At 39.8% G+C, this 26,126-nt stretch overlaps 1 protein-coding gene across 1 annotated transcript; it reads left to right on the top strand.

Annotated features, from left to right (window-relative positions):
* The first annotated feature begins 1,818 nt into the window (after positions 1–1,818).
* Positions 1,819–25,991, top strand: SMC2 (structural maintenance of chromosomes 2). The gene is made up of 25 exons (XM_082074463.1): positions 1,819–1,964; positions 3,876–4,116; positions 4,967–5,116; positions 5,838–5,960; positions 6,386–6,424; positions 6,620–6,730; positions 6,909–6,953; positions 7,457–7,690; positions 8,781–8,930; positions 9,579–9,812; positions 10,634–10,793; positions 12,790–12,907; positions 15,737–15,875; positions 16,071–16,190; positions 16,437–16,641; positions 17,228–17,363; positions 18,371–18,495; positions 19,336–19,529; positions 19,838–19,981; positions 20,245–20,439; positions 20,939–21,139; positions 21,953–22,069; positions 23,364–23,524; positions 24,333–24,480; positions 25,359–25,991. Exons 2-25 carry the CDS (start codon positions 3,949–3,951, stop codon positions 25,563–25,565), a joined length of 3,624 nt encoding a protein of 1,207 aa, XP_081930589.1. The 5' UTR covers positions 1,819–1,964; positions 3,876–3,948; the 3' UTR covers positions 25,566–25,991.
* The last annotated feature ends 135 nt before the right edge of the window (positions 25,992–26,126 follow it).

Below are 26,126 nucleotides of genomic sequence, written 5' to 3'. Positions count from 1 at the left end.
CTGTTCTGGTTCTGCTCCCTTGTGGTTGAGTCTGTTAGCGAGTTCCTTTAGTCTGGCCTTTTGCAGTTCTGTCATTTTGAATTTGCCATCTTGGCCTTTCTGCCTCTTTGGTCTTTTCTCTCTCTCCCCAGTAATGGCTGTTCAGGACCACGCTGCTCTCTCTCCTCATGGGACTGGCTGCTCGGTGCAGACGGAGTTGGTGAATTACATTCAGTATGTTTGATTTTATACATATCATTATATGAGTATTATTTTGTTACTTTATTGAACCGTTATCTCGATACACGAATTTCTTCCTTCCCTTTCAATTCTCTTCCCTATTTGGGGGGGGCGGTGGTGAAAGTGAGGAAGCAGCTACTGTAGTTTTGATCGCTACCTGGGGTTAAACTGCAACAACTGGTTCTTCTTTATTCTAATTTCCTGGTTTCAGGCTGTAGGTAGCCTGGAAGGAAAAGGAGTAGCTGGAGAAGGTGCATCACTGGCTACTTAGCTGCCAGCTCTATCAGCCGTACATTGACAACCATTTCATTTTCTTTGAAGAGCAACCAGGTGCCACCTGCTTTGCAGTCCAAGCAGCCGCCTCTTACAGAAACTGATCAGTCTCTTACAGAAACTGATCAGGAACTGGCCTTCAGGCAAGAAACATGCAAGCACATTTGCTACAGACTGCAGATTTTTTTACCAATCAAAAATGATTCAAAAATCGATTTTGAAAGATTTTCAATTTGCCAAATAAAAAGTGGCATGTAATGATGCCTGTATAGTTACGTGGTGGACTGATTCTTCCCCATACTTCAAAACATGTTTTTCATAGTATGTTGTCCAGATTTTAGCAAATGAACAGCTGACAGGACATCAAGTGACTCCTAGCTGCAGTACCTCCAGCAGCAGGGCTGTCACACTAATGCCTTGAACAGATCAAGCTCTGTTCAATGTAATTCTTGAAGCAAGCAGACACACAGATAGTTTTCCCTGTAATGTAAAACTGCAGCCTGCATTATTTCAAATTATTAAAATAACCTTAGACTATAAACTAGGTAGTTCAATACAACTGGTTTAACAGTAGGGCCAATGCTACATCCAGCTGACAGCACAACACAAAGCCCCCCTGCGAAACACAGGTCTGTTTTTACAGCACCACGACAGCAATTGTAGGAAAGTAGATGCATTTGCTGACTTTGCTCTTCTGCTTTGACCAATGCAAAAACGACTGTTCTTCTCTCTATTCTGCTGCTAAATAGGCACAGATTTTTTTTTTTCTTTGGGGGGGGAAATGTGGGTGGGACTAGGGCCTGTGGGATTTGAAGCATAGAACTGTACTTTAATTTAAATTAAGGGCTACACAAAGACACTTCCCGCCGCAGCCTGCAGTTGACACTCAAACTCCGCAGCCCCGCCACATAACCCCACACTAGCGTCCAAGTGCCTTCTCACCCACCCCGATCTGTCCTCTGTCACGGCCCAAAGTGCCACAGCTGCAGCTGCTATCCCTGACAGAAATGACACAAAACAACCCCCCCTCACTCCCATCTCCATCTTCCGCCCTTTTCCGACATTTTCTGTCCCTTCGCGCCCTGCTCACCGGACCTCTCCGCCTATCAGCGCTCGAGGGGGCCTTTCTTCTCAGCGCCCGCCTGCCCGTCGCGTTCGCCTGACCTGAAGGTGCCCGTCGTCCCCTCAGACCGAGAGGCCGCGTAATGGATTTGCTCAGTCCTCCTCTGCAATGGAAGGAGGAGCCGACCTAGCCCCTCACTTCTCTCTCCAGGAAGGGAAGTGCTGGGCCCCCCGAGGCAGGCAGTGTCGGGGCAGCTGCCATCAGGCACCGCTTCTAACGGTCGGCGGCTCTCGGCGCCACAATTTAAGCATTGCCAGCGGGAGCCGCGCGGCTCATTCTGCGGTCGGAGCCGCCAGTGAGGGCTCGCGTGGCAGGCGCTGTGAGGAACCGCGGAGCCGTCGGAGAGGAGGTGGGGACGGGCGCTCTGGAGGTGGTAGGGGCAGGGCTGAAGCAGAATTCACGGCGCCTCAAGGGCAAGGCTGTCGTTTTCCTGGGCTTCAGCCCGCTGGTGCGGTGGGGCCGAGCAGGTAGCAGTCCTTGAGGCTGGAGGTGGCCTTTGGAAGGTTGTGGAGAACAAGAGAGTTGCTGCTTTAGCTTTCAAAAAGGCCAAGAAGGAGGACCCAGGAAACTACAGGCCAGTCAGTCTCACCTCCAACCCTGGAAAGGTGATGGAACAGCCTATTCTGGGTGACATCTCTAAGCGTGTGGAGGAAATGAAGGTTATCAGTAGCAACATGGGTTCACCAAGGGGAAATCATGCTTTACCAACCTGATAGCCTTCTATGATGGTGTGACTGACTGGGCAGATGAGGGAAGAGCAGTGGATATCGTTTACCTTGGTTTCAGCAAGGCTTTTAACACTGTCTCTCATAACCTCCTCATAGGCAAGCTCAGGAAGCGTGGACTGGATGAGCGAATGGTGAGATGGATCATTAACTGCCTTTATGGCAGAGCTCAGAGGGTTGTGATCAACAGTACAGAGTCTGGTTGGAGGCTTGTAATTAGTGGGGTCCCTCAGGGGTCAGTGTTGGGTCCAGTCCTGTTCCATCTGTTCATAAATGACCTGGATGAAGAGACTGAGTGCATCCTCAGCATGTTTGCTGATGATACTAAACTGGGAGTGGCTGATACAGCAGAAGGCTGTGCTGCCATTCAGTGAGGCCTGGACAGTTTAGAGAGTTGAATGAAGTGGAACCTGATGAAATTCAACAAAGGCAAGTGTAGGGTCCTGCACCTGGGGAGGAACAACCCCCAGGCACCAGTACAGGTGAGGGGTGGACCTGCTGGAAAGCAGCTCGGCAGAGAAGGACCTGGGAGTTTTGGTGGACAACAGGCTGACTGTGAACCAGCAACGCGCTCTTGTGGCCAAGAAGGCCAGTGGTACGTGGTGTGTATTAAGAGGAGTGTGAACAGCAGGTTGAGGGAGGTTATCCTGCCCCTTTACTCTGCCCTGGTGAGGCTGCATCTGGAGTACTGTGTCCAGTTCTGGGCTCCCCCGTTTAAGAAGCACAAGGAATTACTGGAGGGAGTCCAGGAGTGGGCTATGGAGGTGATTAAGTGTCTGGAGCACTTTTCTTATGAGGAGCAACTGAGACAGCTGGGTCTGCTCAGCCTGGAGAAGGTTGAGAGGGGATCTCATCAACATATTTATAAATATCTCAAGGGTGGGTGTCAAGAGGATGAACCAGACTCTTTTCAGTGGTGCCCAATGATAGGATGAGGGGCAACAAGCACAGACTGAAGCACAGGAGGTTCCATCTGAATATGAGGAGAAACTTCTTTACTTTGAGGGTGACAAAGCCCTGGAACAGGCTGCACAGAGAGGTTGTGGAGTCTCCTTCTCTGGAGACATTCAAAATGCACCTGCATGTATTCCTGTGTGATCTGCTCTGGTGAACCTGTTTAGCAGGTGGCTTGGACAAGATGACCTCCAGAGATCCCTTCCAACCACAACCATTCTGTGATTCTGTGAAAGGGAGGCTCCACTTCTGCTGGGTTCTGAAAGTACTGGACCTTTGCATTTCCTTCATTGGCTGATGGACTAACAGCCGGGTTTGTGAGAAACCAGGCTTATGCCACAATCTCCATACAAAGGTCGCGATGAACATTATGTGAAGCCATGTTGCTTAAAAATGTTGAAATATGGGTTATTATTGGGATGCTTCCTGGATCTGGGGTCTGCTTGGAACTTTTCATTTATAAATGCAGAATCTTTTTGTTGTAAAAGGCATGTGTTCTTTCTATTTTATCACATGTTTATGTGTTAGTTTGACATGCAGTATGATTAATTTGCTTCTTTTTCTTTGTTTGAAATCTGCAGGATTATAATCCAGATAACTTCCTTCGTATTCTTGGACGACTACTTTGCCAGGTCCCCTAGGAACACAGAGAAGATGTACATCAAGTCAATTGTTATTGAAGGATTTAAATCCTATGCTCAGAGGACAGAAATCAAAGACTTTGACCCATTATTCAATGCCATTACTGGCTTGAATGGTAGTGGCAAGTCCAATATCTTGGACTCGATCTGTTTTGTGTTGGGAATCTCCAATCTGTCACAGGTAAAGTGAGAGGGTGCATTTAGAAAGGTCTTTCTTCTGTGAACAACATTTCATATTACTCTCTTGAGTAAGCTCTGATGGAAGACCTGAAGTGGTGCTTCTATCAAAACAAAATAATTTTATTTATATTGACTTTTCATTACGTAAAACTTGGTCTCTGTCATTCTTGCTCACATTAAGATTGAATTACAAATTCATCAACTGAAACTATGCAGCTTGGAGCATGAGATCTTTTGCAGCTAAAGACACTAAGTTGTTTATTTGTAATAAACTTTTTCACTTCTGGACTGGGTCTTACAATTTGGCCAGCTGGTTCATCAGGAAAAAAAATAAAAAGTTGTTTTTCATGCAGTGCTTGCTATTTAAAGATGATATATCTACTTTATTCTTATTAAATATTAGGTGCTCTGAGATCACTCTTACTCTCTGTCTTCAGGTGTTTTTTTTTTTTTTCACACCGCCTGTAATTGTAGATAAATCCAGCAGACCTACAAGGAACACTTTCTGAATAATTTTTCTGTGGACTGCCTTATGAATACAAAATGTTTTTTATGTAAACTTACTGGTGACTGACCTAGACATCTGACTTTTTTTTTTTTTTTTTTTTAAAACATCTATTCAGTTTTTGGCAGGAATCTCATGCAGAAACAATTAGCTGTCTCAGTAAAATTTGACTAGCATGGTCTGTCTAACAATGCTAGCACCTTGCAGTTCCTATATGTCTGTCTCTCACATTAACTCTTAAATCTACAACTAGGTCTGTATTTTTTCATTAATTTGTCTAAAATTTATAGCAGTGCACTAAAGCTGTGTAACTCATTTATTTCAATAATGTATTTATCTGTTCCAGGTGCGAGCTTCCAACTTGCAAGATCTCATTTATAAAAATGGGCAAGCTGGAATTACTAAAGCAACTGTGTCTATTACCTTTGATAATACTGACAAGAAAGCAAGTCCATTGGGATATGAATGTAATGATGAAATCACCATCACTAGGCAGGTGAGTCTGATATCTGTATTGCTCAGTAACCTGTATACATTTTTACTATGCTCAGAGTGACTTTTCAAGGAAAAAAATAAATAATTTTTGAGTTTTTGCAATGCTTCTACAGTGTAGTTAGTAACACAAACTGTAGAAGTAAATCCAGTGTACTAGATTTAAAAAAAAATCAGAATTACTGGAAAAATAAGTTTAATATTGTTAAATGTATTTTATCAATGAAGTTTTCTATGAACTTGCACAGAAACATAATAATAATAATAATAATAATGAAATAATGTTCATGAAGCAAGTTACAATTTTCTGGTTTGTGGCTGCTCCTTCTGCTTTCATATTTTCCTCTTAATATCTGAAATGTATGTTAAAATTGGTCTCCAGGGAAAAAGCCACTTTCATCTTTCTGATTGAGATGTCTCTGAAGGTTTTTAATTAAAAAAAAAAAAAAAAAAAAAAAGAAATTGAAAACATGTGGCATTTGGAAATTTTGTAAATATTGCCCTCAATGACTGACCTTTCTTATGTTTTACTTAGATATTTGAAATATCCCTTCAGTCAACAAGAATCTGTTTTGCTGTTCTGTATAGCATATGTATCTGTGTGTATGCAAAGACGTAATATATGTGATTTGCTCAGATGATTTCTTTATTACAACTGCTATTCTCGTAATGCCAAGTCATTTTTAAATCACTTACATTTTCTTCCATTTCTTTTCCTTGTCCAGATTATCATGGGAGGTAAAAATAAGTATCTTGTCAATGGCGTGAATGCTAACGTCACTCGCGTGCAGGACCTCTTCTGTTCCATTGGACTCAATGTCAATAACCCTCACTTTCTCATTATGCAGGTACTGTGTACATCTTTATAAAATCCAAAAAGAATAGAAGTTGCACTGAACTTGAGGCAGGCTAGGTAATGGAAGAACACTTAGTTTCCTCATCAGAGAAAAGCAACTTCTTCTCGAATAAAAATCAAGTGTCTGTTAAATAGTTAAGATTTCTGGTGCAGCAGAATTTGATCCTAGCACACATGTCATGTAGCATGAGACTTAATGCAGCAGTCTTTTTCTAAAACATATTCCAATTCTATTTTCCTTTTTGTCTCTTTAACGAATAGCTATTTCTTTTATTGTTATGATAAAAGGACAATTATTTTCTATCCTGTTGTGTGTTTTCCACAAGTGGGGTTTTTTGAGGTTTTGCTTTTTTTTTTTTTTTCCCTATCATGTGGTACACAACCACTGTTTGGTTTTTTTTATCTTTCTGTTACCAGGGACAAATTACCAAAGTTCTAAATATGAAGCCACCGGAGGTAAGAACATTGTGGAGTTTTTTGTCTGAGGTTTTACTGTTTTGTTTTGTTTTTAAATGAAAAGAACCTATATGGGGTTGAGATGTGGCAACATAAAAGGTGTAAGAGGGAGATTTGATGTTCAGCACAGATCTGAGTTGAACCTATCTAACATAAGAAATAACATCAAATTTTTGTTGCATTGTTTTATTTTAGATTTTAGCTATGGTTGAAGAAGCAGCTGGTACTAGGATGTATGAATGCAAGAAATTAACTGCCCAGAAAACCATAGAGAAGAAAGAAGCCAAACTTGAAAACATTAGAACGGTACTAAAATTTGGAAAGTATACTTTCTTTTATATTTGTTGAAGATAAATGAATAACTAGTGTAGTATGGTTTTTTATTTGCAGAATATTTTAATTCTGCACTTGGAACTAGGTATGCATGATTAGACATTTAAGAGTCTTAAAAATCTGAATATAAATGTTCTGTGTTTTGTTTCAGATCATAAATGAGGAGATCACTCCAACTTTACAGAAACTGAAAGAGGTATGGAAAAATTGGAAAAGTGATAGGCCCTTAAAGTGCTGAAAAAATACTTTCAGCTACCCTGAAACTGTAGGTGGTGACTAAAAGCTATCATGTTTTCAAGCTTTGTAGAATCTTCTAAGAGAGGTGAAATTTGTCTTCTGTCCAAATAGGGAAATTGTGACATTCAGGACTTCCAGAAAATCCTAGAGGAGGATGTAGGGAGAGTGAAGAAGACAAGAAAACTAGATAAGATATATTTATCTTGTACTTTTACTACTTAAACTTGTGTCCAGTGATATTTCTGCTATACAATCAATTGTACAAGTATTGTTTTATCTAAGACTTTTCCTAAGCAGGTCTGCAATGTACAATACCAAATATATTACTTAACATGAAGAATCCCTCCTCTTATCTACAAGCATTAATGTTAGTAGACATGTTTAGAAGATTTCTGTAACAGTCCTACTTAATATTATTTTACATCAAACTTTAGAGGTTTTTTTTATTTGATGTCTTTTCAGGATCGAGCATCCTATCTAGAATACCAAAAAACAGTACGAGCAATAGACCAATTAAGCCACTTCTGCATAGCTTATCAGTTTGTTGTGGCTGAAAAGGCAAAGAGTTTCTGCACTGAACTGTTAAAGGAAATGCAGACCGATCTAGAGAAAACTCAGGAAATCATGGCTGAAAGTGAAAAGAAGATGGAACAACTTAATGAAGAAGTCATGGAGATGGAAAAGGAAAAGGCTAAGGTAACAGAGAACAGAGTCATGCTTGTCTGAACTACAAGGAGTTATAATATATGAGAAGGGCATTTATTGAGGGTGCCAGCACACTGGAACAGGGTGCTCAGAGAAGTTGTGGAGTCTCATTCTCTGGAGACATTCAAAACCTGCCTGGACACATTCCTGTGTGATCTGCTCTAAGTGAACCTGCTGTAGCAGGTGGGTTGGACTAGATCAGGGATGTCAAACTCATTTTCATCAGGGGCCAGAGTATTTACATTTGTACACGTGCTAGTTTGACTGAAAATGAGTTAATTTTCTTTATGCAGTTAGAAAAATATTCTTCGTGCAGTTAGAAACCTTTCTTCTTCATAGCTAGCACAGTCATTATTTGGGCTTAGTTTGAGAACAAGAGAGAACACCCTAGGACAGAGTTACTGGTTTTAATTGTTCTGGTCTGAGAACCAAGGATGTTCTGAGTGCTCTGCCCACAGGCGTGAGACATTGAGGAAGGGGGACATGTATGGGCTGGAGCTTGACTAACATAAAGACTGATCAATAAGAGTATTCCATCCCATTAGTGTCATGCTTCAGATTTAAAGAGAGTGGGGCCTTCTGGTCTGGCTCTCTCTCTGTAGGGTGCCCTTGCTCTTGCTTGCTCTTGGGAGTTTGGTTTTTTTCTTTCTTAGCTCTTTATTGGAGCCATGGTAGTTCTGCCAGATAAATTTTTTTCTCCTTTTATTGTTAATGTCTCAAAAGAAATACACTTCAAGTAGGAAACTCATGTTCAACAAAAATCGGCACTGACCTCAGTTTTGGGGGCTGTAAATTTGGTTAGATACAGGATGTCCCATAGGCTTTTTGGATGTCTCAATGCAGCTTTTGTGCAGGGACAGTGCCGCATGATATGGGATGATGTGGGGCTCCAGTAATTGCTTCAAGTCAGCTTGCATTTCAGAGGGAAGAGATGTTCTGACCTGTTTGCACTGGAACCTAACCTGCCTACTTGAGCAGATATTTGTCTCCTCCACATATAGCTTGGAATGGAAGATGAAATATTACAAATACCGTGTCTGTTTCTTAGGCTGATTTAAATTTACTTCGTATCTTATTGTAGGTAGTTGGTGGGAAGTTCCGTTCACTGGAAGATGCACTCTCAGAAATGAAAAGACTTGATACTAAAGCACAAAGTGCCCTTGATCTCAAGAAGAAAAATTTGAAGGCTGAACAGAATAAGTACGAAGAACTGGTAAAAAACATGCAGGAGGTAAGACCTTTGTATATAATTTTATTTAAACATCGAGTTAATTCAGATTGAGTGGGACAGCTGTTTCTTCTTACTTATCATGATAAAGAAAATCCTATGATAGGTAAGAATTACATCAGGAAAGCAGAAGTAAATGGTAAGGGCATTGGTTTGTGCAGCATAGGTAGTAGGTTCCCATTAGAAACAAATGTGTTGCATATACAAAGAAAGTGCTATTCTTTATGGTTGTCATCCTTCTATTAAGCTCAAGAGAGACCCCTGTAGCTTCAAAAATATTATGCTCTCTGGGCACATGGTATTCTTAAAAGTAAAGGAGAAAGGTCTACATTGCGTATTTCTGACAGTTGATGTTTTTTATGTAAGCAGAGCACTGAAGAATACTTTTGAGATATTGGGAGGAAAGAGCTATTCTAGTTTTTGGGCAGCTACCTTCTTGTATTTCACTTTTCAGTATGTCTTCAGTGCACTCGTGGGGCAAGTACACACTTGAAACCATGAAAAGATAAATTGTAAGATCAAAAATCTGACAAAGGGTCATAGAAATATGGTTCATTAAACTACTCTTAGCTCTTCCTCTTAACTAAGTGAATTTAAAGTTAATGGGACTCAGGTTCTCTCTTCCTTTTTTTATTTTTTGTTTTGCTGAAGGATTCTAAAGCATTAGCATCAAAGGAGAAAGAAATACAGAAGATAGAGAAAGAGCTCAATGCTTTACGGGAAGAAAGTGAAAAAGATGCAGATGCTTTAGCTGCAGCACAACAGCATTTTAATGCTGTGTCTGCTGGCTTGTCCAGCAATGCCGATGGGGAAGATGCCACTCTTGCAGAGCAGATGATGACCTGCAAAAATGAAATCAGCAAAGCAGTCACAGAGGCTATGCAGGTATGTATGAAAGTTGTCAGAAAACCAAATGGCGCACACTTGAAATGTCAGTGAAAAGATTTGCTGGATATCTATGCAAGATATTTTAGAAACTGGCATATGCATTAAGGTGACTTTTTGATAAAACAAGTCCTTAAAAAAATATCCTTGCATAGATGTAGACAGATAAGGAAAAGCTATCACATTGCTGTGAGGAAGTACAGAAACTGGCATTTGAGACATAAAGTAATACTCACAGTACTCAAGTGACAGACAGGACAGGAAGAAATGAATACTGCTTTCCATGATACACATTCATACTATAGAGATTGCTACAGTAAAACTTAATCGAATCAAAATAAATGTGCGTGAGACTATGAATGGAGAGTCCAGAAGAAACTGTTTTCAGTTAAATTGTGTGCTAGTCACATAACTCAAACAGATGACACTTCTTTTGTCTTAAGACAGGAAACCTCTGCTGTGGTAGTTCTCATGGTGGAATTTAAATTGTCAAAGTTGAGACAGCCAAGCTGCAGTTTCACTTAAGGAAAAACTCTATTGAGGAAAATAACAGAGACAGCTGTGCCCTGCGTTTTACCTTCCTTCTTCTCGGACTCTATTTGCGTGCTAGTATGAGTTATGGTATCCAAACACATGATTTGTTTTCTCCCAAGTCACCTGTGCCTTACTTTCAAAAGCCAATGCTGCTTTTTGGCATTTCTGCAACCAATGGAAACTTTTACAGATTATATGAGCACCTTGTTAGTGCAAGTGTTCCAAATCTGCACCTGCAAGATTGTTTTTAAAAATCTGCTGGTTCCATATTTTCTTACTCCTTATAGGCTCAAATGAAGTTGAATTATGTACAAAAAGAATTAAAGACAAAACAAGCTGAAGTTAAAAAGATGGATGGAGGATACAAGAAAGACAAGGAAGCACTTGAAGCTGTCAGGAAAACAAAAGAAAAACTAGAGAGCCAAATGAAGATGTTGAACTATGAAGGTCTGTACAGACTTCTGGTGTATAATTTGGGGGGAATCTGAAAAGGAATATAGAAGTGTGGTGGCTTAACCCTGGTTGGCTGTGTGGTACCCACCAAGCTGCTCTATCATTCCCCTTCCTCAACTGGACAGGGGAGAGAAAATATAATGGCTCATGGGTTGAGATAAGGACAGGTAGAGATCACTCAGAAATTACCATCATGGGCAAAACAGACTCAAGCAGGAGAAAATTAATTTAATTTATTACCTATCAAATGAGAAATAAGAGCAAACTTTAAGACACCTTCCCTTCTTCCTGTGCTCAACTTCACTCATCATTTCTCTACCTCCTCCCTGTGAGCTGTGCAGGGGGACGGGGACTGTGGGTTGTGGTCAGTTCGTCACACGTTGTCTCTGCCGCTCCTTCCTCCTCAGGGGAGAACTCCTCACACTCTTTCCTTGCTCCAGCATGGGTTCCCTCTCATGGGAGACAGTCCTTTATGGACCTCTCCTCCATAGGTCCTTCCCATGGGCTGCAGTTTTTCATAAACTGCTCCGGTGTGGGTCCCTTCCTTCGGGTGCAGCCCTTCAGGAACAGACTGCTCCAGCTTGGCTCCCCATGGGGTCACAACTCCTGCCAGCAACCTGTTCCAGGATGTGCTCCCCTCTCCGTGGGGCCACAGGTCCTGCCAGGAACCTGCTCCAGCACTGGCTCTTTGTGGGGTCACAGCATCCTTCAGGTGTCCACGTGCTCTGGTGTGGGGTCCTCGCTGGGCTGCAGGTGGAGATCTGCTCCACCATGGACCTCCATGGGCTGCAGTGGACAGCCGGCTTCACCATGGGCTGCAGCAGAATCTCTGGCACCTGGAGCACCTTGTCCCCTGCTTCTCTGGCCTTGCTGTCTGCAGGGCTGTTTCTCTCACGTATTCTCACTCCTCTCTCTGGCTGCTGTAGTGCAGCAGTTTTTACTTCTATAATGTGTTATCCCAGAGGTCCTACCACCATTGGTGATGGGCTTAGCCTTGGACAGTGATGGGTCTGTCATGGAGCCAGCTGGAACTTGCTTTATTGGTGGCAGAAACAAAGGAAAACAAACAGATTTACTGTCTGCTTCCCATCACCAGACAGCATCCAGCCACTTCCTGGGAAGTAGCACCTCAGCATGCGTAGTGGTTGGTCTGGAAGACAAAATGCCTTAATAATGAATGCCCCCTCCCATGCCTCTTTTTCTCTTATTATAGGTTTTATTGCTGAGTATGTCCTCATATGGTATGGAATATTGCTTGTGTCAGCTGTCCTGGCTTTGTGTCCCCCTTGCCACCCTCTTGCCCACCCCAACCCTACTGGGGTTTGGAGGGGGCTGGAGAGGCAGCCTAATGCTGTTGGGAGCACTGCTCAGCAGTAGCCAAAACACTGGTGTGTTATCGACACCATCCTAGAATTACTCAGCACAGCACCCTGAGTGCTGCTCTGGAGAATGTTTAATTCATCCCAGAGAGACCCAATACAAGAAGAAGTTGAAAAACCAAGCTTGCTGCTTTCATGCAGAAATAAATTTCTCTGGTCAGAGCTCTGCAAGCTTTTACCTTCCACAGAAAATAGTTTAAAATATTTTATAAACTTAGGCTAAATCTTTTACAGTTTGATGGAAAATTAAAATTCCTTCTAAAATCTAGGTGGAAAAAGTGTCCAGCGTCTCTATTCTTTCATGTTTTTCCCTACCTAAAACACTTCTTAAATTTCGTTTCTTGTTCCAGGTAATATTTTATACAGAAGCTACTCAGAACTGCAAACTGATATTCCAGAATGACATTCAGAGAAGCACATCAGATTTTAAACTCCTTCTTTTCATGTTTGGTATTGTGATGGTGTTAATGTGGCTAAACTGGAAATTTACAAAGAATTTTAGAAAGTCTTTAAGTATTCTATACATATAGAACAGTGTAGCATACCAGTCTTTAAGCTAATATATTTCTGTGCTCTGAATGCTTATCTACTGTTTGTGTTCAACTATTCAGAAGAGAAAGAAGCAGCCCTTTTAGCAAGAAAGAAGGCATTGACTTCTGACATCAGTCGACTGAGAGAACTGTATGAAGACTTAATGGCAAAGTTTCCTCATCTACGGTTTGAATACAAGTAAGATCTTAGTGTGATCCTGTAAGGCACTTGAAAGTGCTCTTGAGGGCATCTTATGTGTGGCTTATGGGACTAAGTGGATAATTCACAGAATGCTAGGGATTGGAAGGGACCTGGAAAGATCATCTAGTCCAGTTGCCCTGCCGGAGCAGGAACACCCAGATGGGGCTACACAGGAAGGCGTCCAGGCAGGTCCTGGATGCCTCCAGAGTAGGAGACTCCACAACCCCCTGGGCAGCCTGTTCCAGTGTTCTGTCACCCTCACTGAGAAGAAGTTTCTTCTCAAATTTAAGTGGAACCTCTTGTGTTTCAGTTTGAACCCATTACTCCTTGTCCTACTGTTGGTCGTCACCGAGAAGAGCCTGGCTCCCCCACGGAAGGGACCCACACTGGAACAGTTTATGAAAAACTATTATTGAGGTCACCCCTCAGTTTCCTCTTCTCCAAGTTAAGAAGCCCCAGCTCCCTCAGCCTTTCCTCATAAGGGAGATGCTCCACTCCCTTGATCAACTTTGTTGCCCTGTGCTGGACTCTCTCCAACAGTTCCCTGTCCTTCTGGAACTGAGGGGCCCAGAACTGGACATATTCCAGGTGTGGTCTCAGCAGGGCAGAGTAGAGGGGAAGGAGAACCTCTCTGGACCTACTAACCACCCCCCTTCTAATACACCCCAGGTACCATTGGCCTTCCTGGCCACAAGGGCACAGTGCTGGCTCATGGTCATCCTGCTGTCCCTTGGGACGCCCAGGTCCCTTTCCTCTACACTGCTCTCTAACAGGTTGTTCCCTAACCTATACTGGAACCTGGGGTTGTTCCTACCCAGATGTAAGACTCTACACTTTCCCTTGTTATATTTCATTAAATTTTTCCCTGCCCAACTCTCCAGCCTGTCCAGGTCTCTGGATGGCAGCACAGCCTTCTGGCGTGTCAGCCACTCCTCCCAGCTTGGTGTCATCAGCAAACTTACTGACAGTGCACTCTATTCCCTTGTCCAAATCATTGATGAATATATGGAATAATATAGGCCCCAGTACTGACCCTTGAGGCACTGCACTAGATACAGGCCTCCAACTAGACTCTGCCCCATTGACCATGACTCTCTGGCTTCTTCCCTTCAGCCAGTTTGCAGTCCCCCTCACTACCCGACCATCCAGACCACACTCCTTCAGTTTAGCTGTGAGGATGCTGTGGGAGACTGTGTCAAATGCCTTACTCAAGTCAAGGTAGACCACATCCATCGCTCTGCCATCATCTATCCACCTTATGTCCTCATAAAAGTCAATGAGGTTGGTCAAGCACGACTTCCCTTTGGTGAAGCCATGTTGACTGCCCCTAATGACCCTCTTATCCCTGATACGCCTTGAGGTGGCATCAAGGATAAGTCGTTCTATCAGTTTCCGAGGGATGGAAGTGTGGCTGACCAGTCTATAGTTACCCGGGTCCTCCTTGCCCTTTTTGAAGACTGGAGTAACATTTGCTTTCCTCCAGTCCTCAGGCACCTCTCCCATTCCCCAGGACTTGGCAAAGATGGTGGAGAGTGGCACAGCAATGACCTCAGCCAGCTCCCTCAGCACCCACGGGTGTATCCCATCCAGACCTATGGATTTATGGATGTCCAGATTGCCTAACTGCTCCCTAACCCAGTCCTCATCAACCGAGGCAAACTCCTCCATTGTCCTGCCTTCCTCTGGGGCCTCAGCAGTACAGGGCTCCTCAGGACAGCTTCTGGCAGAGTAGACAGAGTCAAAGGCGGCGTTCAGTAACTCTGCCTTCTCTGTATCTTCTGCCACCAGGGCACCCACCTCATTCATCAGTGGGCCTACATTGCCTCTGGTGTTAGTTTTATCTGCCACATATTTAAAAAAGCTCTTCCTGTTGTCTGTGACCCCTCTCTAAGGAGGCCTTAGGTTTCCTACTTGCCTCCCTACACCCTCTGATGACAGCCTATATTCTCCCCAAGTGGCCAGCCCCTCCTTCCATGGTCTATAAACTCTCCTCTTCCACTTGAGCATACCCAGCAGTTCCCTGTTTAACCACGCAGGTTTTCTGGCTCCCTTCCTTGACTTCCTGCGTGTTGGGATGCTCTGATTTGAGCCTGGTATAAACAGTCCCTGAACACTAACCAACTATTCCATTGATTGCTTAGCAGTTGCTTTCTTTTTGGTGCAAATGAATAACGACTATCCTACCTGTGATCCAAGTGTAGGGGGGGAGGAAGTCAGGAAATGTTTGCACAATTAATGGGCAGCAGGGAAGGTGACACAGTCATTCTTAAATAGCAGCCTTATCGAAATCACTGGAATGTAAAAGTTTTGTACAGTGGTGTTTGCAAGCCATGACTCAACTTCGGTAGCTAAAAACATAAAATTCAAAGGTCTAAACCGCAAAAATACATAATCATTACTTTTCAGAACCCTGCCATGAGGACTGTGAGTAGACCTGCTCTGTGGAGTTTAACGTTGTATCTGTCTCCACCAATCAAATATATGTATCCCTGGTTTTATTTGCTTATTTAATAACCTATCTGAACATATAACTTTACTAATAATTTGACCCATAGTAAAAATAAATTGAAAACTACATGAACATATTATACCAACATCAAGAAAAATATTCTTCTAATGACTTTGTAACTGACTCTTTATTGGAAAGTCACTTGCCCTGAGGTATTAAATTAACCATTTCTTGAGGTTTTGGTGTTGTGCTTGGTTTTTTTTTTTCCTGATAGAATTTAGAACTTCTTATATCAATATAATAAGCCCTATGAGTTTTTAAATATATGTGTGGGAGAGAAACAAACATGATTTTTCATAATTTAAATTTATTTTAAGAGATCCAGAAAAGAATTGGAATCCAAACTGTGTGAAAGGTGCTGTTGTGTCTCTTTTCACTGTGAAGGATCTGTCTAAAGCAAAAGCCCTAGAAGCTGTGGCTGGCGGGAAACTCTATAACATTATTGTGGACACAGAGGTATGTTTATTACTTTAATACAGAACTCTGAATGTTGAGATGAGGCCTTGTAATTCCAGGTTAGCAAGCATGTGTGTTGTTACTGAATGCTTAAGAGTTGCTTTAGACCTATGTATATGTTTAGATTAGGTCAAGAGAGTCCTGCACAAAATCAGTTGTGTATTCAGGTATGCTTTGTAACTCTTCTCATTTGAGGTTACTGGCAAAAAGCTTTTTGAAAAGGGTGAACTCAGGCGTCGATACACCATCATTCCACTGAACAAAATTTTGGCCAGATGTGTTGGACCAAAAACAGTCAAGTTGGCCCAGGCCTTGGTATGTAAATAAATACACTATTTAAAATCTTTTGCTTTTTCATTGTGTTTCTTTGCTAAAAATGGGGACTTCTTAATGGTTATACTAATAAGAACTTTTATAGTGTTTGAAGGTATTTTGATTTTGTACTTTTAACTGTAATTGTTTTAGAACATAATGATGCATTTAGAAAGTGTTTTTATCAAGAGAAGACAGAAATTATGTTTGAAAATTCTTATAACTTAAGGCGTTTCATTTGCTTTCTAGGCTGATCCTGGTAGCTTGCATTTAGCCCTGTCTCTAGTTGAATATGAACCTGAACTGCAGAAAGCAATGGAATATGTATTTGGAACAACACTGGTCTGTGACAACATGGATATTGCTAAGAAAGTGACCTTTGACAAAAGGATAATGACAAAGAGTGTTACACTTGATGGAGATGTGTTTGACCCTCAGGGCACTCTGCATGGAGGCAATTGCTGGTTTTATTAATACAATAATACTGTGTGCCTGTTGATTTGTTTACTGGTCTGCATGTTTTTTATAAAAATGACCAGTAACATTTTTATTTAGACCCATACTGGGAATAATATGATTGGTTTGAGCAAAGATTTGTCAGTTTTTAGCTGAAATAAGATGATTAGGCTATGTAAAAAATGGTTAACTATTTGCATAAAGTAGTTTAGATTTTAAATACTTAAGTCGTCTTTGGCTATATAATTCTCTTGGAAGGAGAAATGCTTTGAATTCAAGCACTTTTTGAAGTAATTCATAATTAATTTGAGGTAATTTCATAAATTAGGAAAAGTTAGTTGATTTCACAGTAAATTCCTGTGTAGTATTCGAAGTTTGCAGAACAAAATTCTGTAACAGAGGAGGTAGTCTTTCTCCACTGAGAACTGCTGTAATTTTAGCCTAACTGCCTTTGTTTCATAACATGCGTCATTAACATTTAGAATTTACTGTTTGCCAGTAATGAAACCATTAATCTCATTGATCTAATTCCAGTTAGCTTGACTTTCCTTTTTTTTTTTTTTTTCCTTTTTTTCACTGAACAGGTGCATCCTCACAGGCTGCATCCGTATTGTCTAAACTTCAAGAAATCAAATGTGTTGAATTAGACCTCAGGACAAAGGAATCTGAACTTGAGGCTGTAGAGAAGGAACTGGCAAGCTTGAAGAATGTTGCTGAAAAGTAAGGTTTGCCCTATGAAATGTCTATCATTTCTCTTGCGTGACTGAGTATGTGTAATATAAAGAAGTATTTTTGGAGCACATAGGGCCTATTGAGAATGTAATATGCAGAAAATTATTCCCTTCCTCCCTCCCCCTCCTCCCAGTTACATTTTTTAGTACAGCAATCAACAAGCAAATTTAGTTTTTAGATAAAACGTGCAATAAATCTTTATTTTGGGTAATACAGGAAAAAAAAAAAAGTCTACTTGAAATTACTTGAAGGTTTCTGAAGTTTCATGAAGTCTACTGAAGAATGGATCTGTCCCAGTCGTGTTTTGTAGTAACCATACAGAATTTCAGTTTGTGGTAACTCTTATTTTTCTCCCAATAAAATATAGATACTAAAGGGGAATATCTGAGTGATAGTGCTACAAGGAGTTAAATAACTTAAGTATATTTATTTTTCAGCTACCCAGTTTCTGAAGATATTTTTAAAGCATGGCATATAAAAGTACATTTAGTCAGTTCTGTAAAATCCCTTAAAGAGGCAGTGTTGTGTATACACTAGCTACTGGCTGGATTTATTTTTCAAATTATTTTGAGTTGCAGTAGGCTTCCAGAAATGTGACCAAAAGGAAGAAGTGAGTTTTGCTTGTAGACATTTTTTCTTTAATGCTTCAGCCTAGCATCTGTCATGCTGCTGGTTGGAAAAACGCAAGTTCTGAATTGTTGCCAGCTTCCATGTGTCCCATTTGTTAGTTTTTAAAAACCTTGTTGGAGCTACATAGCCAGGAGTTATATATGTAATAAAATACATACAAACTTCATAATTGCTATTAACGAAATTATGCCAGACTTTCATGCATTTAAGCTTATTTGTCCTACAGTCATCATTGTGTTTCACGTTAGAATGGGAATATAAATATTTCTTTATCTACTTATTTCTATATCTACTTTTTTCAACTTCGAAACAGAAGTGCTGGGTACCCTGTATTATAGCAGTGTATATCATTACTGTCTTCAAAGGTACCAGAAACTGAAGCAGCAGTGGGAGATGAAGTCGGAGGAAGCAGAGCTGTTGCAGACAAAGCTTCATCAAAGTGCTTATCACAAACAAGAGGAGGAGCTGCTTGCCCTGAGGAAAACCATTGGTGACAAATGTGTTCTTATTCTTTTAACTGAAAACTAACTGCTGAGAATGAGCTGGATATTTGGCTGTTTGAGTAGCAGAATGTTTGCTTAAGAAAAAGAGTAGCTTTGAAAAAAATAGCTTTAATATTCTGAAAAATGTAACAAATACAGAATTACAGTGTACTTGTATGGAGGTTATTCACATAAGGTCGATCATTCTCTTGCAGTAAAGGTTATGTTCTTAAGTGTGTTACATATTTCATAATAAAAGGAAAAATGGCTTTGCAGGGAAGTTTTTAAATTGATTTAATCCCATATTTGAGTAATCTTTGTTTTTTCCAAGCCATCTGTTTCTGTAGTTATTTAAGGTTAGCAATATAAATAGTTTGTGTATCAAGAAGGCATTGGAAGGAAGTACTGTGCATATAGCTAAGGAAAAACACAAAAGGAATCAAATGCAGCAATAAGTAAAACATCTAAAGAAAAAGGTGGACAGAAGTGATACATCTGTAGAACATAGTGTTCTAGGGATGAGGTAATGCTGTATTAGGTAGCCATTTGATTAACTACTTGATTATATGATTTGGCATATACCTGCACCTGTTTAAAAAAAAAAAAAGACTTATTTTCATTAATTTTAATGACTGGTTGTCCATTTAGTGCCCTTCTAATAAAGGGTAACAACAGCACACTGTCCTAGAGTAATCATTGAAACAGCAGATTTCAGTAACTAGCAAACATACAAGCGTTTTTGGGTTGTTTTGCTAGAGGCAAAGATAAATTTATTTCAGTTGGAGTTCAGGATCTAAATATAAAGATAAAAACAATGCCCAGACTCAGTACTGTGCTTCTTGATTCAGCTGACTGTGAAGAGACATTAAAGAGAACTGAAGAGAACAAAAAGAATGCAGAAGATAAATACAAGGTATTAGAGAATAAAATGAAAAATGCAGAAGGAGAACATGAAAAAGAACTAAAAAATGCCCAGCAGAATCTAGATGGTGCCCAAAAAAAGGCAGATGCTTCAAGCAAAAAAATGAAAGAAAAGCAGCAGGTAAAACTTAACCTTTTTGCCAATTTTCTCAAAGTCAAAAGTGGTTGCAGTAATTAGAAACTTTGATTCTCCTCAAATTTTAATACTGTCATTTCTGGAACTTCATATGGTACCCTGTAGTCAGTGACACAGAAATTGCTGGTGCCTTTTTTTTTTTTGTGTGTGTGTGATATTGTTCCCTTGGTGAGTAACAGGCACAGGTGAGTAACAGATATTGCCCTTTAGTTGGTCTTATACAGCATTACTACATCAAACTGAATCTTAATTCTTTCTGTTTAACTATAATAAATTTGAAAACATCTCCCTAGGAAGTTGAAGCCGTAGTTCTGGAACTTGAAGAGCTCAAACAAGAACAGGCCTCCTATGAACAACAGATAGAAGCTGCAGAAAAAGTAATAAAATCGTACAAGGAGCAAGTTAATGCTCTGGCAGCTGAAGGGTCCAAGACAAAGGTAAAAGCAAATACTGCATTTCATTATCCTTGTTGATGTTACTGATTATAGGATTCTCCTAAAGCTCGAATTATAATGTGTATTCTGTTGTTTGGATTTTCTTGCCAGTACTCAATTATATTTAGCCTAGGTAGTTACTCTTTTGCTTCATTATGACATGTGAATTTTTTTTCTCATTCCTTGCTGTGTCCTTCTCTTCTAGTAACTGTCTAACACCAGCCTTTAAAAGCAGCTAATAAATGGCTCTGTGATTTGTTTTTCAGGAATCTGTAAAGAAAGCAGAGGAGGAGCTGGACAAGCAGAAGGAAATAATTATGTTACAGGATAAAGTAATTGAAGCCAAAACAGCAGAGATAACAAAATACAGAGAAGAAAATAATGCATTACAGCTTAAGGTTGAAACATTAGAACACAACATCAGGAAACATCAACAAGATGCTGCTGATGCTTCTGCCAAGGTATTTCAGAACTGTGCTTTTCTATTCATCTTGTGACCAAGAGTGGTTATTTTCCTGGTTGTAGGCAAAGGAAAAAGCCTTTTTTTCTAATAAGCAATGTCAATTGCAGCTCTTGATGTGAAACTTTCTGTCCCAGGAGAAGAGCGTGGAAATCGTGAATTGTAACAGAGCTTATCAGTATGGCCTAATAGAAAGTAGATCACAGCCAGAACGTGATCAATGAGAAGAACATTCTGACTGTAGAGACAAATTAGGTAACTAATTAAATAAACTAATCCTGACATTTAGTGACAGTGTCTTAGCACATGTGTTCTAAGTGTGATGGATGTATATGAAAGCTCCCTTGGAAATCACATGAAGCATTGTAATGGTACGTACCTGTGCTGCGTTGGGATTGAAGAATTAATGTACCGTAATTGCAGGATTTTTGAAAAAAAATTATTTTTCGTTCATATTTGAGAAGGCAAAAAAAAGCCTCAACATACCTTCTTGTTTACAGGTGACCAGAATGCTGAAAGAGCATGAGTGGATAGCTTCAGAGAAATCACTTTTTGGTCAGCCGAACACAGTTTTTGATTTCGAAAGTAATGATCCGAAAGAAGCATGTGAGCAACTGCAGAAATTGCAGAAGAAAAAAGAGAAGCTGGGAAGGAACGTGAACTTGAGAGCTATGAATGCACTTTCTGAGACAGAAGAGAGGGTAAACATTCTGTGTTTTAACCTTTAAAGATTGGGCAGGTTGGGTATCTGCTATTATGTATAACGTAGCTTTATATTTTTATAGGTTTTATTTCTGAATACAAAAAATATAAAACTATATCTTCATGAGACAGCAGGAAACTGTTTGTTAGATCTTTTATACTAATCTTCCATTTTAGAACTATTCTCTTGTGCAATAGTCTTGTAGGTTATACATAAACTTGACTTCAGATGGTAAGAAGAATTATTTCTTTCTGCCCTACCCAAGTCCATCCTGAGTTGTCAGCGGCAGCATTAGACGAGCTTTCTAGTATCCATTACAGTGTTTGAGAATTACAAACTTTATCAAAGGTTGCAATCAAAAAACCGTTCATCTTCAAGCGTGATAGCTTGGAAATGTTCTAGGCTTGTCTTGATTTCATCTGTATCTTTAGGCTATTCCAGGAGTGTCTCAAAACTGTTCACTGACTGACACTTCAAATTTTCTAGTATTGTTCTTCCTATTAGCCTCCGGAAGCATTCTTTGTTCTAAGGAAAGACAAATGAAACATGGTTAAATTGAAAAGGAAGTGCAGCTTTCAGAGTAATGTTGGTCTTCCCCTTTGCCAGTTGTTTAAATTTCTAATGCTTTAATTTGCAAATAATATCCTGAAACTTAAATCCTGCATGCAGCTCTAAATGAATGTTTTGGATTTTAATCTTGTGGTCAATGGCTGTTTCATAGTCACAAAAACGATAAATTGTGAAACTGTAAGATCAGCATGATATATTTAAGCACAAAGTTCATTGAAATATTTTCTTCTTATTGCAACAGTTCAATGACTTAATGAAGAAAAAAAGAATTGTAGAGAATGACAAGGCAAAAATTATTGCAGCTATTGAAGAGCTTGACCAGAAGAAAATTGAAGCTTTAAATATGGCTTGGGAAAAGGTATGACACTTGAAATCTAATCTTCACATTTTAGCAAAAGATCAGATTTGTTTCAGATTAGTTTTGTTTATTTCCATGGCAAAAGTAAAAATGATGTCTCGTTCCAGAATTAATCTCCCTTGCCTAGTGTTTAAATTACAAAACTATCACTTCATTTCTCATGTTTCATCTCACTTTTGGTAATAACACATGAAATCTCTGAGAATTATAAAAATAAAGTTGAACCTGAAAAACTACTCCCTTTTAGTCCCCACAACATTTTAAGGAAAGTTAAGCTCCTTACATGCTGAAATCATCGTCTGTCACATGGAAGTTGGACAAAACAGTGAGACTGTTTATTTTTCTTTTTGTTTACTTAAGCTACTATTTGGCCAGAGTTAAAATCTGGTTCTGGGTAGCCCCACACCATGTGGGGCTGTGTTCCTTTCACTAATAGTCTGGGTAATACTGGAATAGAGCAACAGCTGATTTAGGTTTCTGTTATCTAAGCACTCAGCCTTCTTATTACAACAGTTCTCTCATACAATGAACTATAACTAAAGTATAAAATTTCCCCTTCTATGTGTAAAGTTTTTGACACATTCTTTTCTGCTGTAAAAGGAGAAGTTGTACTTTTTGGCCTTTGAGAACATTGATTATGTCAAAGATTAAATTGCTCATAAATGAAGTATTTGTTTTAAATATAACTGCCCATATGTAAGGTATCACTGACAAAATTATACCTTTTCATTGCAAAATCTGGTTTGGCAAAAATTAGTGAGCTGTATTTAAAAGCATCACGGGTGGTGGAAGAAGTGTGTGTTCAGATGCATTCCATGACCTAGGAAACTTTAATCTACATTTACAAAGTTGCATCACATCCAGTACCTGGACATTGCTTAAGTAACCTTGGGAAGCAGTGTGGAGGTTGCCAGTGTGTGCCTCTTTCAAGATGCTTATACTTTTAATAGTTTTTTAATTGGGAGAAATCACAGATCACCTATAAATAAATCTGAAGTATTTATTTCCCTGGCTGATAGCATAAATAAGCCTTCCAATATTTCCTTCATTTGATCCTTCTAAAATGCTTAGTATAAGAACTCCTCTCTATATATCCCTTGGTGTTGTTTTTCAGTATAGAGAAAATAAAAGATTCTACATGCTAATAATTTCCCTTTATCCTATATGTGCTAATCTTAAAGACGGAAGTGGTCATTTGGTTAAATTGGGCAAGACATTTAGGCCACTTAAGCTTTTAGCTGTTTGTGCTCTTTGTTCAAGCATGTACCCACATCTTCTGTGGTTTGACTTCTAGGTGGATAAAGACTTCAGTTTAATTTTCTCAACACTTCTACCAGGAGCCAGAGCTAGACTAGAACCCTGTAAAACTGGTCATGTCTTGACTGGTCTGGAGTTCCGAATTGCCTTAGGAAACACCTGGAAGGAAAACTTAACAGAACTTAGTGGAGGACAAAGGTTGGTGAACTTTGTGGGTTTTTTGTTTGTTTCCTTTGCAAACTGCAGTGTATATAATTGACATGTCTAGCTAACTATAGTTCAGAAGAGCAAAAAACGTTTATTTTCCCTGGTCAAGTCAGGGATTCTGTCTCCTAACTTTCAATATTAAGTCAGGTTGGAAGAACAATGCATTACTTGGCATATGGTAACAAACAAAACTTTAATCCATGGCAAAGTGACAAAAAATAAATTGAGTGGTGAGAAAATTGCATTTAACTCTGGGATAGTACTTCAGCCTTTGAGTTGTAATCTCAAAAAAATAAATAGGTAAGTTCTGCCCCCACGTCAAAGTAGTGTCATAGTGACAATTTTCTTCTCCATTGATTACAGCTACTGTGTAGGGTATGTGTTCCTCTGCAACTTCTAAGGAAAAATCTAACAAATTTAAAAGTAGGAACAGAATTTAGGAAGCAGTGAGACAGATAAAGAACTTTCTGAAGGACAAAGTGCTTCAAGAACAGTGTTGAAAAACAGCACTGCAAAACTCAGAATTGAAAATGGGTAAAGCAACAGGATGATTTTAAATATCATTACCCAACTAACCTGACCATCTCATAAAAGAATAAGTAACAATGCCATTTCTAACAGAAGGCTTCACATTTTGAAATAGAAAGTTGTGGCAGAAGCTGTGATTCTGTCTCTTCAAAACTCATGGCATGAATCTGCTTTTGAGAGAGCATTTTGTTAATTACCAGACAATTGTCTTCATAAGCGAAAGCCTCTCGAAGAAGACAGTAAAACATAATTTTCCTGTTCTCTATCTTAGATCATTGGTGGCCTTGTCTTTGATCTTAGCCATGCTTCTCTTCAAACCTGCCCCAATTTACATCTTGGATGAAGTGGATGCAGCCCTTGATCTCTCGCATACCCAGAACATTGGGCACATGATTCACACTTACTTCAGACACTCTCAGGTATGGTCTTGAAGCTATTGTGATCATCCATGTATGTACTTCATTGCTTTCAGAGCAGTCTGCCACTCAGGAGTGTTAGCTGTTCAAGTATTTTATTTCAGTGTGTTGTATTTCTAAGTTGTTTCAACTGGAAGCTACACTGAAGATATGGCAACTATGAAACTTGTGGTGTTACATTTTAATATAAGGGGTTGCTGCAGTGTCTGAAAAAAAAACAGGTAGTAATGGGGAAGAATATCTGATATGATCAATTTTAGGGATGACCCACATCTGACTTTGTAGGATATTTTTTGCTGAAGTTCTTTAACCAAAGCTTTAAAAATATTTCCTTTTTGATCCCATTGAAATGAGGCACTAGGAGAAGGAATCTCTGTATCACTGTGGCCTGTGCTTTAAAAAAATCTGTAGAACTGAAGAAACTTAGTACTCTGAGTAAAAGGCAGTACCTATCTCAATTTGGTGGTTGGATACAACTTTTCCAAATTGTGAGACAGAAGGGAACATTGTTTCCAAAGTTGTAAAATAATTAAAGCAACAAAAGTTCTTGCATTCTTACAAAATTCATGGCATTTCTTCCAGTGACTGGTGCACCCTGAAGGGCTATTCTGTATTGTGGCCCATACCCCAGGCCAAGTGCTGGCATGTGGCCACAGCCGGACGTCATTAGCTGCAGAAAACGCCTGGCCTGTGCATGTACATTACCGTGCCTGGCACTTTCTGTTGGGATTCAGTTATGTTTATAACATGTTTTTAAGGAATTACAACCAAGATATTAGCCAAGTAAAGTAAAAGGAATTATCTTTGTTAGAAGCCTTTCCGATGTTGTATAAAGTCTTTATTTGGATAGCAGCATTTACTTTTAAGCTTTCTGGTTTTAGTTTCTTGTGGTGTCCCTGAAGGATGGAATGTTTAACAACGCAAACGTCCTCTACAAGACGAGGTTTCTGGATGGTGTATCAACTGTTGCAAGACATGAGCAAAGGAGAGGTGTACCTGCTCACAGAGAACTCCCAAAACCACGTAAGAACAACAAAGAAAGATCTGAAACATCGGCAAACTCTCCATATGCAGTAACCATTTCTTAAGTGTTCCCTGGCCCCAGTCTGTGCGCTATTGTTTCCTTGTTTTCTTAAAGTATTTCAAATCTTGAATTTTGTGTGTTAGATTTCTTTGCACCGTAGTAAGAAGTGAAACTTACCAAGAATGTTGGCTGTGCTATTAGCTAAACTGGCTGCATTTCTTCCTCTTGGTATCCTGTAAGTAATTCCTGTCATTGCTCCATGAGCATTTATGCATAACCATATGTGAACAGTAGCTCTGTGAGATCAACAATAGGAACTGAAGCCTTTGAGGAAAAACTACTTGTCTTATGGTGTTCATGGCCTCCAAAAAACCTGTTTTAAGTGCTAAAGCTCTTTGTATTTTCTGTTGGCATATACCAGAGAAAAGTCCCAAGTTGTTTTTCTAATTTTCCTACAGTAATTTTTTAATAAACACTTTTAACTACACAACCTGATTGCATATGGGCTTTCCTTCCTCACTGTTTTTCACGGAATGGTGCCTACTCAGAATGAAACACTTCCTCCATTTTGAACCTTCCTTGTTTTATTTCTCAAAGCTTGATTATTTAATTCTGTACTCTAAAC

This window comes from Streptopelia decaocto (genome assembly GCF_964273445.1).
Source record: "Streptopelia decaocto genome assembly, chromosome: Z".
Taxonomy (NCBI): Eukaryota; Metazoa; Chordata; class Aves; order Columbiformes; family Columbidae; genus Streptopelia; species Streptopelia decaocto.
This window is presented reverse-complemented; position numbering and strand designations above follow the sequence as displayed.

Excerpts from the sequence above, each read along its gene's own strand:
- SMC2 (XM_082074463.1), top strand. The coding sequence starts at position 3,949 with ATGTACATCAAGTCAATTGTTATTGAAGGATTTAAATCCTATGCTCAG. Across the intron at positions 10,794-12,789 it reads GAAGATGTTGAACTATGAAG|AAGAGAAAGAAGCAGCCCTT; the intron begins GTCTGTACAGAC and ends TCAACTATTCAG. Across the intron at positions 16,642-17,227 it reads TCAGGGCACTCTGCATGGAG|GTGCATCCTCACAGGCTGCA; the intron begins GCAATTGCTGGT and ends TTCACTGAACAG.